We start from the raw sequence: 12,469 nt of genomic DNA, 5'->3' as shown, positions 1-12,469 counted from the left end.
CGGGGGATGTAGCGGGAATTAAAGCCCCTTCCCAGCACACCGGGGGTCCTGCCCTGCGCTGGCTTCGCTGGGAGGGAAGAGGGCACATGTCCGGTGGTGGCTTGCAGCTCCGTGCGGGATCGGGGACAGCAGGGTGCCAGCGCATCCCTGGGTGTTGCATCTCAAACCTTGCAGCCTTTACTCTGCCCTGGAGGCTCCCTCAGCTCGGACCTGAACTTTTCAACCAGGACGTGACTCTGCACACTCCTCTGGTTGTTGCAACACCAGCGCCGGTGGGGCTGCTATCGGGGCTGCGGCTTAGGGGATTTGGGAGTGTGGCAGACATGGACAGCTCTGTTTTAATTTACAGTGACAAATGTTTATGGGCCTCATGCTAGAGCCCATACTTCACTGTCTCTGTGGTTGGCTTCCTCCTCTTTACAGCCTAGAAAGGACCAGATCGCCATGGGCTGGTGCCGGGAGAGGAGTTTCCCATGACGGCATGCACGTCTGCTCTACCAGTCGCTGTCACCTTCCCCCTACAGCGAGCCCACAACGTGGGGTGACAGTGTAGGAGCACAGCAACCATGCCGCTTGGAGGGCGTGAGTGAGACGGAAGTCAACTGGGAGGAACTGGGAAGATGGGGTCTGTCTCGGTGTTTGCTGGGAAGCAACTCTGAAGTGACGTAGGATGGCTGATGGATGGGTGGACACGTATATTGGAACGAGCCCTCGCTGCTGTGACATCACTGGGAGCAGAGTGGGAAGACACCAGACACCTCCAGGAGAGGTGTCCTCCTCAGTCACTGCCCCAACCGGCTGTTTTCAGGCTGTCCCAGAGCTCTGCTCTGTCAGGCATCTCCGCTGGCGTGACCTTATGCTCCCAGTCGCTCCCCAGCAGCATCCCTGCCAGACCACGCTGTGGCCACCACGGTTACAGGGTGGTTGTTTGGCGAAGCGCTCAGCCAGCTCCCGGCCCTCCTTCGGGTGCCTGTTCCTCTGAAATATTCATCAGCCTGCTCCATGGGAGACACTGAATTGCTCTAAACCGCTCTGAATATTTCATCCCCCACCCTGTGAATGGTACCGCCAGTCTGCTGGAGCTGGTGATGTCCCCGGGCTCAGATCCCTCTGAGATAAGCTGCAAAAAGAGGCAGGTTAGTGCCCCACAACCCCCCACGGGGCCCGTGACACCAGCCTGCCCCACCATGCAGCCCCCTTCTCCTCCTCTTCTCCCCCCTGTCTCCGTAACACCTCCCAAATGCAGTATTTCTTGCCCCCGCCATTCCCACGAGCGACTGTTGGTGGTCAGGGATCCGGCTGATGGACCCAACGGGGATACCAGGAGCGGGTGGGGGCAGCTCTGCCTGTCCCACTGGGTGCTGCCCAGGGTGGGTTTGGGTGCAGTGGGAGGTGGGGTGCAGGCGTCGGGGCTCCTTGGGGTGCAGCGATTAGTGGAGAGGTAGGGTGCAGGGATTAGCATGCAGGAGTTGCAGGGATCAGCGAGGTTGCAGGGATGGGCAAGGTTGCAAGGATTAGGGATTAGCAGATGATGCATGCGCTGACAGCGGGTGCAGGACTTAGCAGGGGTGCAGGGATGAGCAGGAGGAACAGGGAGTATTGGGGGCGCAGGCATTAGCAGTGACGCAGGGATTAGCAAAGGGTGCCAGGTTTTGCACAACAGCTCTGCCTTTCAGCATTCGACCGTTGCTGCCGAGTGCTTCGAGGCACTCAAGTTACTCATTATTCTGATTAATTCGTCAGCAATTTTGACCAAATAAGTCAAGAAAGTGGAAAAATATCTGAAGAGCTTCTTGCCCCTTGCTGTCCTGCCTGGAGTGGGGTTGGGAGCTATCGCTGCGGTGCCAAGGCTGGTTGCCGGCCCCTCCGCCGATTTTGCTGGTCTTGGGGATGGGGGATGGAGGGAAACCGGGGTTACCCACCCTGGGGACAGAGAGAAACATGTCTGGCCCCATCCCGCTGCCTCACCCCACTCCCTGGGGGGCTCTTTCTCCACCTCCCTGCTCCAGGAGTTAAAACTTTCCCTCCAGCCTGGCGTTGCTCATGGAAAGTTTATATATAGCCTTTTGTTTTTGCCAGCGTCCCCCTTGAGTTTAAATAGCTCTTCCCCGTCCCTGGTGTTGACCCCGGATGTATTTATAGAGAGCAATCAGATCTGTGCTCGGCACCGAGCAAACGGAGCTCACGTCGTCCCCCCGTGGGAGGCTCTTACATCAGCATGGCTTCACGTTTAGCCTTGCCCCTAAGGAGGAGGCCTTGAGGACTGGAGGGGGCTGCTTGGAGGGTGCATAGCTGGGGCTGTGCCAGGCTGTGGATGGCTTCCTTCGGGGCGGCTGCACCAATTCTGGCCGTGGAGCAGCTTTTTGGATTGCCATCATTAGGGTTCAGAGTGAACGCTGGCTTGTGAGGACCGGTGCCGTTTCTCCTGAGACTGCCATTTCATGTGTTTCATGTTGTGGAGGTGAACCGTGTGTCTGGTGCCACGGGCCATGCAAAGCCAGGGCTGCGAGCGATCCCGCAGGGTGATCTAACTCCCCAGGGTTAAGCGGGAGACTCCTGCCACGCCAGCTCCCCCCGCGGGTGCCAGCCCCGCTCCCACCCTGGAGGTCCGGGCTGCTGGGCGGCCTCCCCTCCAATCTCAGCTCTTGACTATTTAAGGCAAATCTCCTCGCCGGACTTTTAAACAAAACCCGGGCTCCTCTCGCTCTCCTCGTTTTAAATAACTTGCCTGGCGTAAACAGAACGAGGCATAAGACTATAAATCAGGCATTCCCGGGACCTGCCTGGCAGGGTGCGCGCGCGGGGGGCTCGCCAGACCCCTGAGCTTCACAAGGAGCTCTTTTCGGTGCCTGGGGGGGAGCGGGCGTACACGGGGAGCGATAAGAGGGCAAGAGGGGCTCTCGTGGGGCAGGCGTTCCCAAGGAGACTAATGAGATTACGGGGCAGGAGGCGCTGCCGGGGCTGCCGGTGTTTGGGGTAAAATAATTAAGGTTGCAAAACAGTTTCCATCACAGCCCCTTGCTTGTCGTTCCCCACCCAGGGTGGAATTTTACAGGCTGTATTCCCTTCCTGAAAATTAATCTTTCCTGGGAAGTTCGCGCTGGCGATGGTCAGTAACGCAATGGGTGTTTCGCAGGAATTTGGGATTTGGGGGAAAATGCCTAGACTGCAGGCATGAGCCCAGTGTGTCAGTTGCGGGGACACGGGCACTTTGCACCGCAGCGCGTCCCCTCCCATCCCATCAGCAAAAGGCAGCAATAGGCAGTGGCTGGCTCTAGAAAATCGGCCCTTGCTGCCATCGGTCCTCGGTGTTTACGCGCTGTGGTCGAAGCAGAACAGAAGTAATTATAGCTCGTCCCAGGGACCAGTGCTTCCCATGATAAAACTCTTTGTTTTCTGTGGTTTTAGGGCTTTGCCAAACTTTAATCGTGAGCTGAAGTCTTTCATGCTGGGTGTCCAAAATACCAACATACACGAATTCATCTAAACAGTCCAGTTTAAACAAGTCTGGCATTTCTGGGACTGAGAATTGGGAAGATATATTGCTTTGGTTTGCTGCCAAGGCTTGAAACTCCAAGGGGTGAGGCTTGGGGTGCCCTGGGGATGGGGCAGGCCATTCGCTGTGCCTGTTGGGAACCCTGGGCTCTGGCCAAGCCAAGGAGCCCTCGAAAACCCCGCAGGTCACGCAGGCTTCTTGGCTTTGCCCGGCTGAGCTGTGGTGAGCATCCCCTGCGTGGGGACGGTACTGGGAAGGGGGTTGCTGTGGCACACTGGCTTTTGTACCCCTAGCTCCAGGAGGGCAGGAGCGACTGCGGAGCTGTGCTGCTGTGCCTGGCCTGCCTGCCAGCGCTGCCCTCTGCTCTCCCTTCTCCACCCAAAGACAAGCAGGGTGGATGGAGCAGCCTCTTGCAAGGCAACGCTTAATTTAGCTCTCATCCTCCCCTGACTTGCTAATCCCTCTTGTTATCCACATGACCGAGGAGCAGCCTTCGAAGTGCCGGTGGTGACAGCGCAGCGGCTTTTACACAGCAGGTTGCGCCCTTGGCCGGGAAGCGTCATCTCCAGGAGGAGGGCATGGGTCCTCCTTGACCAGAGGAGATGGGAGGCTGGAGTCAGCAGGAGGTCTCCTCCATGCCATGCTTGGTGGGCTGGGATGTCCCCCGTGCCAGGCAGTAGCACACAGGGTCTGAGGATGGAGGTGTCCCGGGCTGTCCTCCATGGTGCTCAGCGCAGCAGGGCTTTACATTCACCTGGAGAACAGCGGGGAGGAGGAAGGAGGCTGCGAGGAGAATTCTTCCTTACCCTTGAAGCCACCCATGGACACGTACCCTTTGGGGTGGAGGTGCAGAGGGCTGGCCGAGGGGAGCCCATGGGAGCAGGGAGGGTCCTGGGGAAGGATGTGATAAATGAGCTGATAAAAGGCTTTTCCAGGCTTGTGGCTGCCACAGAGAAAGAGCCACATCCAGGCTGGAGTGATGCTCGTCCCGCACGTCCCCTCTCACTCACTGGCTTGCTCCATCAGGCTTTGGGAACCACAGTGCATCACGGCCTGTCGCCGGCAGCCGTGGCAGCACGGGAGCTGAGCCATGCCGCATGCGGTGGGATTGCTCGCTTGGGATTTTGGCCATTTGTTTTCCAAGTCGGAAGGTCATGTGTATGTTGGTCATGTTGCCAAGGATTCCTCCACAACAAGTTCTTTTGTTTTATTTGACAAGGTCTCCAGTGTGTAGAAGGGCTGGACATTAATAACCTTCATGAAAATGGGACGCCTTTCCTCTTGGGAGAGTTCGAGCGATGCTTTCTGTGATGACCAGGGAACATATCACGCGGCAGGGCTCAAAGCTGCCCACCTCCTCCGTTACAAAGGTGGCCCTTCTTGACTGTCTAGAAGCTTAATGGCAAAGTTTGGGAGCACTTCTGCCCTCCATAATCCCTGTTAATTAGGTATAAAGATAATTTTGCAGAGGATGAAGAGATCTGGTCTGGAGAGGCCATGTTGATGGTCAGAGGTAGGTCTGCTGAGCAGGATGGGTCATGGCCCCTCCACTTGGTAGCACCTGGCTGAGGGCAGAGAGGGATCCTGGCTCAGGCAACCTGGGTTTGCTGACGCCCAGAGGTGGCTGGGTCAGGTCCTGGGGTAGGACAACACACAAGGGCTCAGGACACTGGTGACACTGATCTTTTCTCAATGCCCTGGGTCAAGCCACGTCCCGTCCCTTCTGCTCCAGCCACCCACATGGGTCCCAAAGCCAGCGTTCTCACTGAGCACCCTGTCAAAACCGCAGAGGATGGGAAGGGGCAGGACCTGGCCCGGCAAGCGCTTGCCACAGTGCGCTGTGCCTTTTCCCTGCCGCCGGGATAGATCTGGAGACCGTTGGTGCCACTTTGTTGGTGTCGAGTGCCGGACACGGAAGCAGAGCTGCGCTTCCAGTGATCCTCCCCCCAGTGACAGTGGGGCTGGGGGCAGCCTTTCCCCCCGCAGAGCTGAGAGCCTGTCCCTCCGCCAGCGGGGCAGCTCCCGCGATGGCTCAAATGAGGAGGGACAGATCCAACTGCAGAAGTCCCTCCGTTATGGCCCCTGTGGGACCTCAGCAACCCCGGTGGCTCCCAGCTCCTCTGTGGACGAGACATCATATTCATCACATCATCGGTGCAGTCCAGCTGCAATACGGGGAGAATTTTGGCCCCTGAGAGCACCATGGTGGCTTCAGCTGCTCTCCTCACTGAATGGCGGTGGAAGGAGCTACAGGGGATGGACACGGAGGGAGAGCCCTGGTGCTCAAACGTGTCTGCAAGGTCTGGGCACATTGCATGGACCCGGCGCTGAGACAGCCCTCACCCCACACTCGGCAAAGCCGGGTTTCTGCCTCCGTTAAGGGCCAGCTATCGATGCCCCTTGGGCAGCGGTTCGGTGCCGGACAAGTGCTTGCAACCACCCCATGCATGGGGTTGGGCTGCCTCTGGGGCCTTTAACAAATGCCCGTATAAAAGATTCCCACTGGTTTGTTCCCCCATAATTAATATGCCTGGACAGTGCAAACGACACGTTAATTATGAAACTAAAGAGATAACAGTATGTTGTTTAAGCACTGCACAAGCAAGAAAGAGCGCTGCCCTTTCTATCTCTGTATTTCATCTACAAAGCAAAAAGCTGAAGAGTTTCGGGGCAGACTAAAGCATTGTCTTCATTTCCTAGGTGAAAAGCTAGGAATAAACCTGCCTCTTCGCATGGAGGCAAAAGCCCTCCATGCAGCAGCACTTTTTCCACCGGGAGGTTGCCGGCATGCTGCATCTGCAACCCATCAGAGGAAAGCGTTTGGGTTTATTGTTCCCGCTCCTGGCTCCAAACAGACTTTTCTGTTTGGCGGCATTTTTTTATTCAAATTTTGTAAACACAAGCTCTCCTCGCCCCTTTTTGGTCTGAAGCCCACTCGGTGGGTTCACGTCACGGGGCGCGGCAACTGTCCTTGGAGCTCGGCTCCGGCGGCGCTGCCAGGAGCCGCTCTGAAATGCCCATAAAAGCAGCTTTGCAGCGATCCGATGCGTCTGAGCAAATGTTTGCGCACACCTCCGAGCCCTTGTCTTTCTCGGTTAGCTTCAGCTCGTCCTCCTGGGGGAAGGCAGAGCTGGAGAAGACGAGCGGTGACGTATGGAAAGGAATTAAAGTTTGAAAGCACTCACCGCTGTCCTCAAAGCAGCTGCTCCAGGCATGTGATGTTGGATGAGCCCTGCTGTTCCCCCGCTCCTCGTCTCTGCCCAGCACCCACCAGGCCACCCGAAATCCCGTGCAGCCCCCGGGATGGGGCTATTTGCATCCCGTCATTCAGTACCCAAATATCAGTGGTCCCCGGTGCCAATTTTCCTGCCATGACTTTCATCCTCTGCCCATCAGTGGTGCTACTAAATCAATCCTGGGAATGTCGTGGGTTTTGGAGGGGAAGGGGCCGGCAGCATCTCGCTGATCGATTTGGGGCGTGGAACGGATGCCCCGAGAGGTTGCTCTGGCCATTACGTGCGGTGACCCGCTGCTGTCCTGCCTTCGAGCACCCTGCTGTTGCTCCAGAGTCCTCACACCTTTTACGATGACCTTGCCTCTAACTGCACTTGGCGTGCCCATGCTCCGGGGCTGCGCATCCCCTTCTCCCAGGAGGAGTGATGTGTCCTGCAGCTATCGCGGTTAAATACAGCAAAAGAACCGGGACCAGCCGGAATCTGAATGGTTTGACTGGGCAGGAGCAGCCCTCTACCACCTGAACCTTTGCAGTGCTTAGGACCGGTGGAGCCACGCGGCATTCGGTCCAACGCATAAAGGAGGTTGGGAGCTGCTCTTCAGCCTGGCCTTGGCCAAGTGCCATCCCTGCTGTCTGGGGACAGGTGGGCCAAAGGAGGTTGTGGGGCCAGGAGGAATGGCTGGGTTGGCTCTGCATCGGGCAGAGATGGGGACTGGGCAGCGGGGGAACCGCAGAAGGGGCCAGCGAGGTGTCACCAAGGAGCTGGGCTGGGTTAGTCTGGCCAAAAGGAGGTTGAAAGGGGGTCTTCTAGCAGCTTACAACTCCTGGAGTGGTAGTTATAAAGATGGTGGAGCTACACTTTCCTTGGTAGTGGCAGATGATATAACGTGGGGCAACAGCCACAGATGGTGGCTTGGGAGGGTCGGGTTGTGTGTTAGGGAAGACTTCTTCCCTGCAGGATGGTGCAGCCCTGAGATGGACACCTGGAGAGGTGAGGTTGTTCCATTCTTGAGGGTTCTCAAGGCAGGACTGACGTGATCCAGTGCTGGTGACAGTCCTGTGGCCTGTTGAATGGGAGACTCCAGAGGTCCCTTCCCACCAATGCTGTGTGATGTTATAACAAGTCTCTAGATGTTTGGATTCCGATCCATACCAAAGGCAGCATCTCAGCCCTAAAGCCTCCTCCTGCCTATGGCCAGAGAGGTCTCTCAGAACTCATTCGAGGTCCTGTAAAGAGTCTTCGGTGATGCCAGCGCCCAGCTTACACGTGCTCGTCACTCGCCGCAGCAGTGTCAGCCAGCCCCGTGGCACAGGGGTCGGCTGGTCTGCACTGCTCGCTTGGAAATCAGGGTTTCTCCACGTCCCATGGTTAGTGGCCTCTTTCCAGCTAGTGTTGCAAATCCTAGTCCAGAATAATTAACCAGAATAATTAACTAAAGGCACGAGGCAAGAGCAGCTAGGATGGATGGAGGGGCATACAGGGGTGTCTCTGGGACAGGATGGAGGAGAGCAGCAGAGCAGTGCTAGCTGGCGTGGTCCAGGGAGACGTGGGGCCTCCCGGGCAAGGACAGGAGAAGGAGAAGTTGGCACCCCTGGTGAGCAGAGGAAATCCTCCCTTCACCTTACCTCCAACACGTTGGAAGCGGCACGGGAGCGTCCTCTCTGCCCTGGGACAAGCGCCAAGGCTCAGCTGTTGTCCCAGATAAGCGGTGAGAAACAGCAAAACACCCCAGCACCTCATCCAAAGTGTGGCACAGCCTGTGATGGGCTTAGGGGTAGCAGGGACCCAAGGTACCCCCTGTGACAGCCCCCATGATCCCCGAAATGAAATCTGTTGCCTCTCTACAGATAGATGAACGAGTCCTGGGATCACAAAATGAATGGGCAGCAGATACAGGGTGCAGGAGCCCGGCCAGAGACAGACATCCCTCTGTTATCACCTATAACCAGCGTCCAGCAGGTGGACCATGCTCCTAGCTATCCTGTCTCCTGCGCCCGTGACCTGCTTGTTTGAGGGTGAGAAAGAGCCCTTGGAAAATGTTAAGCTGAGAAAGTGTGTGTAAAAACACTAGATTGTCTACAGGTGGTGGTTGTTTCAAGTCCCACCTTGATTTCTCAGCTGATTACAACCTGTTTCTACCTCAAATACTTACGTAACCCCCTCCCCAGGACCTGCCTGATGGTTGAGAGCACCTCACAGCTTTTACCGCCTTTCCTTGGCAGGGCGCTGCTGTTCCCATCATTTATAGGCAGGACAGCGTGGTTGGAGCTGCTTGCATGGGACATGGTGGCAGGGCAGCTGGGGGCATGCTGCCCATCCCCATGTGTGAAGAAGTGTGATGGAGAGCTGGAAGTTGCTCTGGAGATGGAGATACTGTTTTCCAGCTGGCAGTGACCTGGCTGGGGTTTGTGGCTTGGAGGCCTCCCCAGCAAGCTGCTTTCTGAGCCCTGCCAGGTGCTTGCAGCAGCACAGTTGGTTTTGGGTGGGCATCGCTGCCGAGTTACCCCACGCTTGCTGCATGCAAGCTAAGAAGGTTACAACACTGCAAGTGAAGTGCATATTCAAATGACCTCAGGAGACCGTGCAGTCTTGGGCATAAGAGGAACTTTTTGGCCTCACTTAGGTGCTTTTCCTCAGTGTGGATCTGGCTTCACTGCCAGCTCGTCCACCCCAAACAGGAACCGGTGTGGGAGAGGTTGGTGGGTGCAGGCTGGATAGTCACAGCATCACCTCTGCTCTTCTAAGCGGTGCATCTCTGTGGACGTGGTATGGCAAGGACAGGGCCTCTGATGCAGACCTCGGCTAGACTGCAGAGGTAGATGCCTCAGGGTGTAAAAATACATTGCTGTAAAACTTGGGTAAGCATGGTCCAAACCAGAGTGTCACCCTGGTCCTGCACTGGTTCAGCTGATGTGGTCTCAGATCACACAGTTAAAGCTGAGCATCTCCACATGGAAGTGGAGAACCACCCAAAGAAAAAAATCCTCAACCAAAACCACTGCAGAGACATCACAATTTTCTGGTGGACTGGCTCACTTGCACAAGCTGGTAGCAGCGACTGCTTCATTTGTCCCACCTTTTGACCACCCTTGTAAGCTCCTGGGAGCAGGAAACGTCTCCCTGTGCAGTTGGTTGGACCATCAAGGACTCCACGTGCTGAAGCACGTGCTAAAGCACATGGTGCTTCGCCACAGTGCTTTGGGAAGGGAGAGGCTGCCTGGGTGTGATGTTTATGGGGACATCAAGGGGACTTACGAGCCACAAGATGCTGGGACGTAGGGATGCTGCCACCACATACAGCTCTGAGGTGTGGTTGTGCAGGCAGGATGCTTCTCTCTTGCCCAACAGCGACACGATGATCTTGCCTACAGAATGAATCACAGGTTACGGGCCATCAGTCTGGCAGCGACGTGGTGGACCTGCCGTCGTTGCCCCAGCGTGATGGACGCAGCAGCTCTTCCGCTTGCAGCGGGTGTTTTTCCTGCTGTGGAAGAGGCGGTGCGTTTCCTCCGTGTGTGCGCGCAGCGTGGCTTCCTTGGGGGTCTGACGAAAGCCCGCTGCTGCTTCTGACTTCCACCCCTTTGTGTCTTCCTCTGCTTGCCGCAGGCTCTGTCTCTCCTGACTCAAAGTCTGTAGAAAGTAAAAAAAAAAACCCTAAACACCGAGAAAATTCTGTGAGGTTATGCTGGTTTTTGCTTAATTAGCACAGGAAGCAAATGTTCCTGGTCTTTGTCAGGGCGGGCTTGCTTTGAGTCTTTTCGGCACGGCAGGCAACGCTATTCCTGGGAGTTATTCCTGCGCAGCCTTGAGCTGGGGATGAAGTCATGGTGAAGCGCAGCATCGCTGAAGACCGGAGAAAGCCCTTGCTCTGCTGAGGATCTGTCCGTGCCGAGCTCCGTGGGTGGACTGGGGGCTCTCGCTGTGGTTCGGCAGGGCTGGGTGTATTCTTTGTGTGAAAAGTCTCCCCCAAAAACACCCTGTAGGACAACATTGTAAATAAGTAAATTGTTTTTCTTTAATTAAAAAGTGTTTTTTTTCCTGCCCCCTTGCAGGACCTGGCAGGGATCGGGCTCTCTGGCTTAGCAGCTCATTACACAGCCTTACAAAAAGAAATAGCCGCTTTGCCGCTCTCTGTATGAGAACTCAATGAGCAAATCCACGGCGCTGCATGCAAACAGCTGCTGCTGCTAAAAGCTCTAACCTAGAGAGCAAGGAAATGCAAAGCCAATGCTCCCAGGAGGACGTTTCCTCCCCTCCAACACACCTTCTGCGATGAAACCACGCGGCCTCGCAGGCGCTTGCTTGACTATGGGAACCACCTCGGTGATGGTGCTGCCTGCATGTCCTCTCCGGTGCTGGACCCGGAGCTCCTTGGGTTGTGCTGGACGATGCTTGTGCATGGGGACAGCTGAGTTTAGGGTTAAATTTTCAGGGGGAGCCTCTGTATAACCAGGTGGCAAAGCAAATCAGAGGCTGGGGCTTGAACAGGGCAGTAAACCCAGGTGTCAGTGGAGAAATCAGCTGTGATTGCCCCAGCCGGGCTCACACCTTTTCACAACAAGCACATGGGCAAAATGTTATCCCTGAGCTACTGCTGGAAGGAAATGGTCGCCCGGAGCCGGTCGTGGACTCAGTTTGATTTTGAAGTGACATTCAATGCAGTTGGGACAGCACAGGCCATGGGTGCATTAGAGCGTCTCCAGCAAGGGCTAACCCTGGCGAGCCAAGGACTGGGAGCACACATTGCTTTTGCAGCTCGGGGGGTGGGCTATGGGACCACTGGGGCAAGGTAGGGCTGATGTTTCCCCTCACTTTCACCCAGCCTCGGCGCTGAGGAATCATAGAATCATAGAATCATTAAGGTTGGAAAAGACCTCTAAGATCATCGAGTCCAACCGTCAACCCAACACCACCGTGCCCACTAAACCATGTCCCTAAGCGCCTCATCTACACGTCTTTTAAATACCTCCAGGGATGGTGACTCAACCACTTCCCTGGGCAGCCTGTTCCAAGGTTTAACCACTCTTTCAGTAAAGAAATTTTAGCAGAAGAAGTGCAGTGAGGACTGGGTACAAGCAATGCTGGTTAAGCTAACGTGGCTCAGATCCCCTGAACATCTCCCACTTGGCGGGTTGACCCCGGACCTTTGGGGTTTTACATGTTTGCCTCGCACAGGGGTCAAGCCGTGGGGTGCAGCACGCAGGAACGAGCCACACACCCCATGTTCTGCTCCCGTTACACATCCCCAACTGCGGGCTGCCCTCTTGCACGAAGGCCTGGAAGAAGGCAGGACCCTCTTCATCCTCTCCAACTGCCATAGTGGAGATGGGCATCGGGGACCTGGGACCCCCGCCAGAGCCTGGCTCCAACCTGTGCCAACCTCCCTGCCTGCTTTGTTAGGAGGAGGCGGGTTAGGCACCGGTGCGGGCAGGGAGAAGGGCAAGAAGATGGACATGCCTCAGCCCTGCTCCTCCTCCCAGGCCTGAGAGCAGGGCTGCGCTCCTGGCACCCACCGGCTCTCTGCGGGGAGGTGGGGCTGCTCTGGCAGGAGGGGTTGGGCTGCTGTCCCCAGGGAATCGGGGGCTGCTGTTGTGGGGGATTTGGGGCTGCTCTCCTGGGGTCTCAGGGCCACTGTCCTGGGCTCAGAGGGCCGCTGTCCCGGGGGATATGGGGCCACTGTCCTGGGGGATGTGGGGCCACCGTCCCGGGGTTACGGGACCCACGTCCTGAGCTCCTG

The 12,469-nt window shown here is 56.5% G+C and overlaps 1 protein-coding gene across 1 annotated transcript in view; it reads right to left on the bottom strand.

Moving 5' to 3' along the window:
• Positions 1-12,065, bottom strand: part of OAZ2 (ornithine decarboxylase antizyme 2) — a 41,986-nt gene extending 29,921 nt beyond the window's left edge. The window contains 2 exon segments of the mRNA XM_009323872.1: positions 10,031-10,097; positions 11,972-12,065. Coding sequence (XP_009322147.1) covers positions 10,031-10,097; positions 11,972-12,065 — 161 coding nt within the window.
• Between the last annotated feature and the right edge of the window lie 404 nt (positions 12,066-12,469).

This window comes from Pygoscelis adeliae, unplaced genomic scaffold, assembly GCF_000699105.1.
Source record: "Pygoscelis adeliae isolate BGI_AS28 unplaced genomic scaffold, ASM69910v1 Scaffold365, whole genome shotgun sequence".
Taxonomy (NCBI): Eukaryota; Metazoa; Chordata; class Aves; order Sphenisciformes; family Spheniscidae; genus Pygoscelis; species Pygoscelis adeliae.
This window is presented reverse-complemented; position numbering and strand designations above follow the sequence as displayed.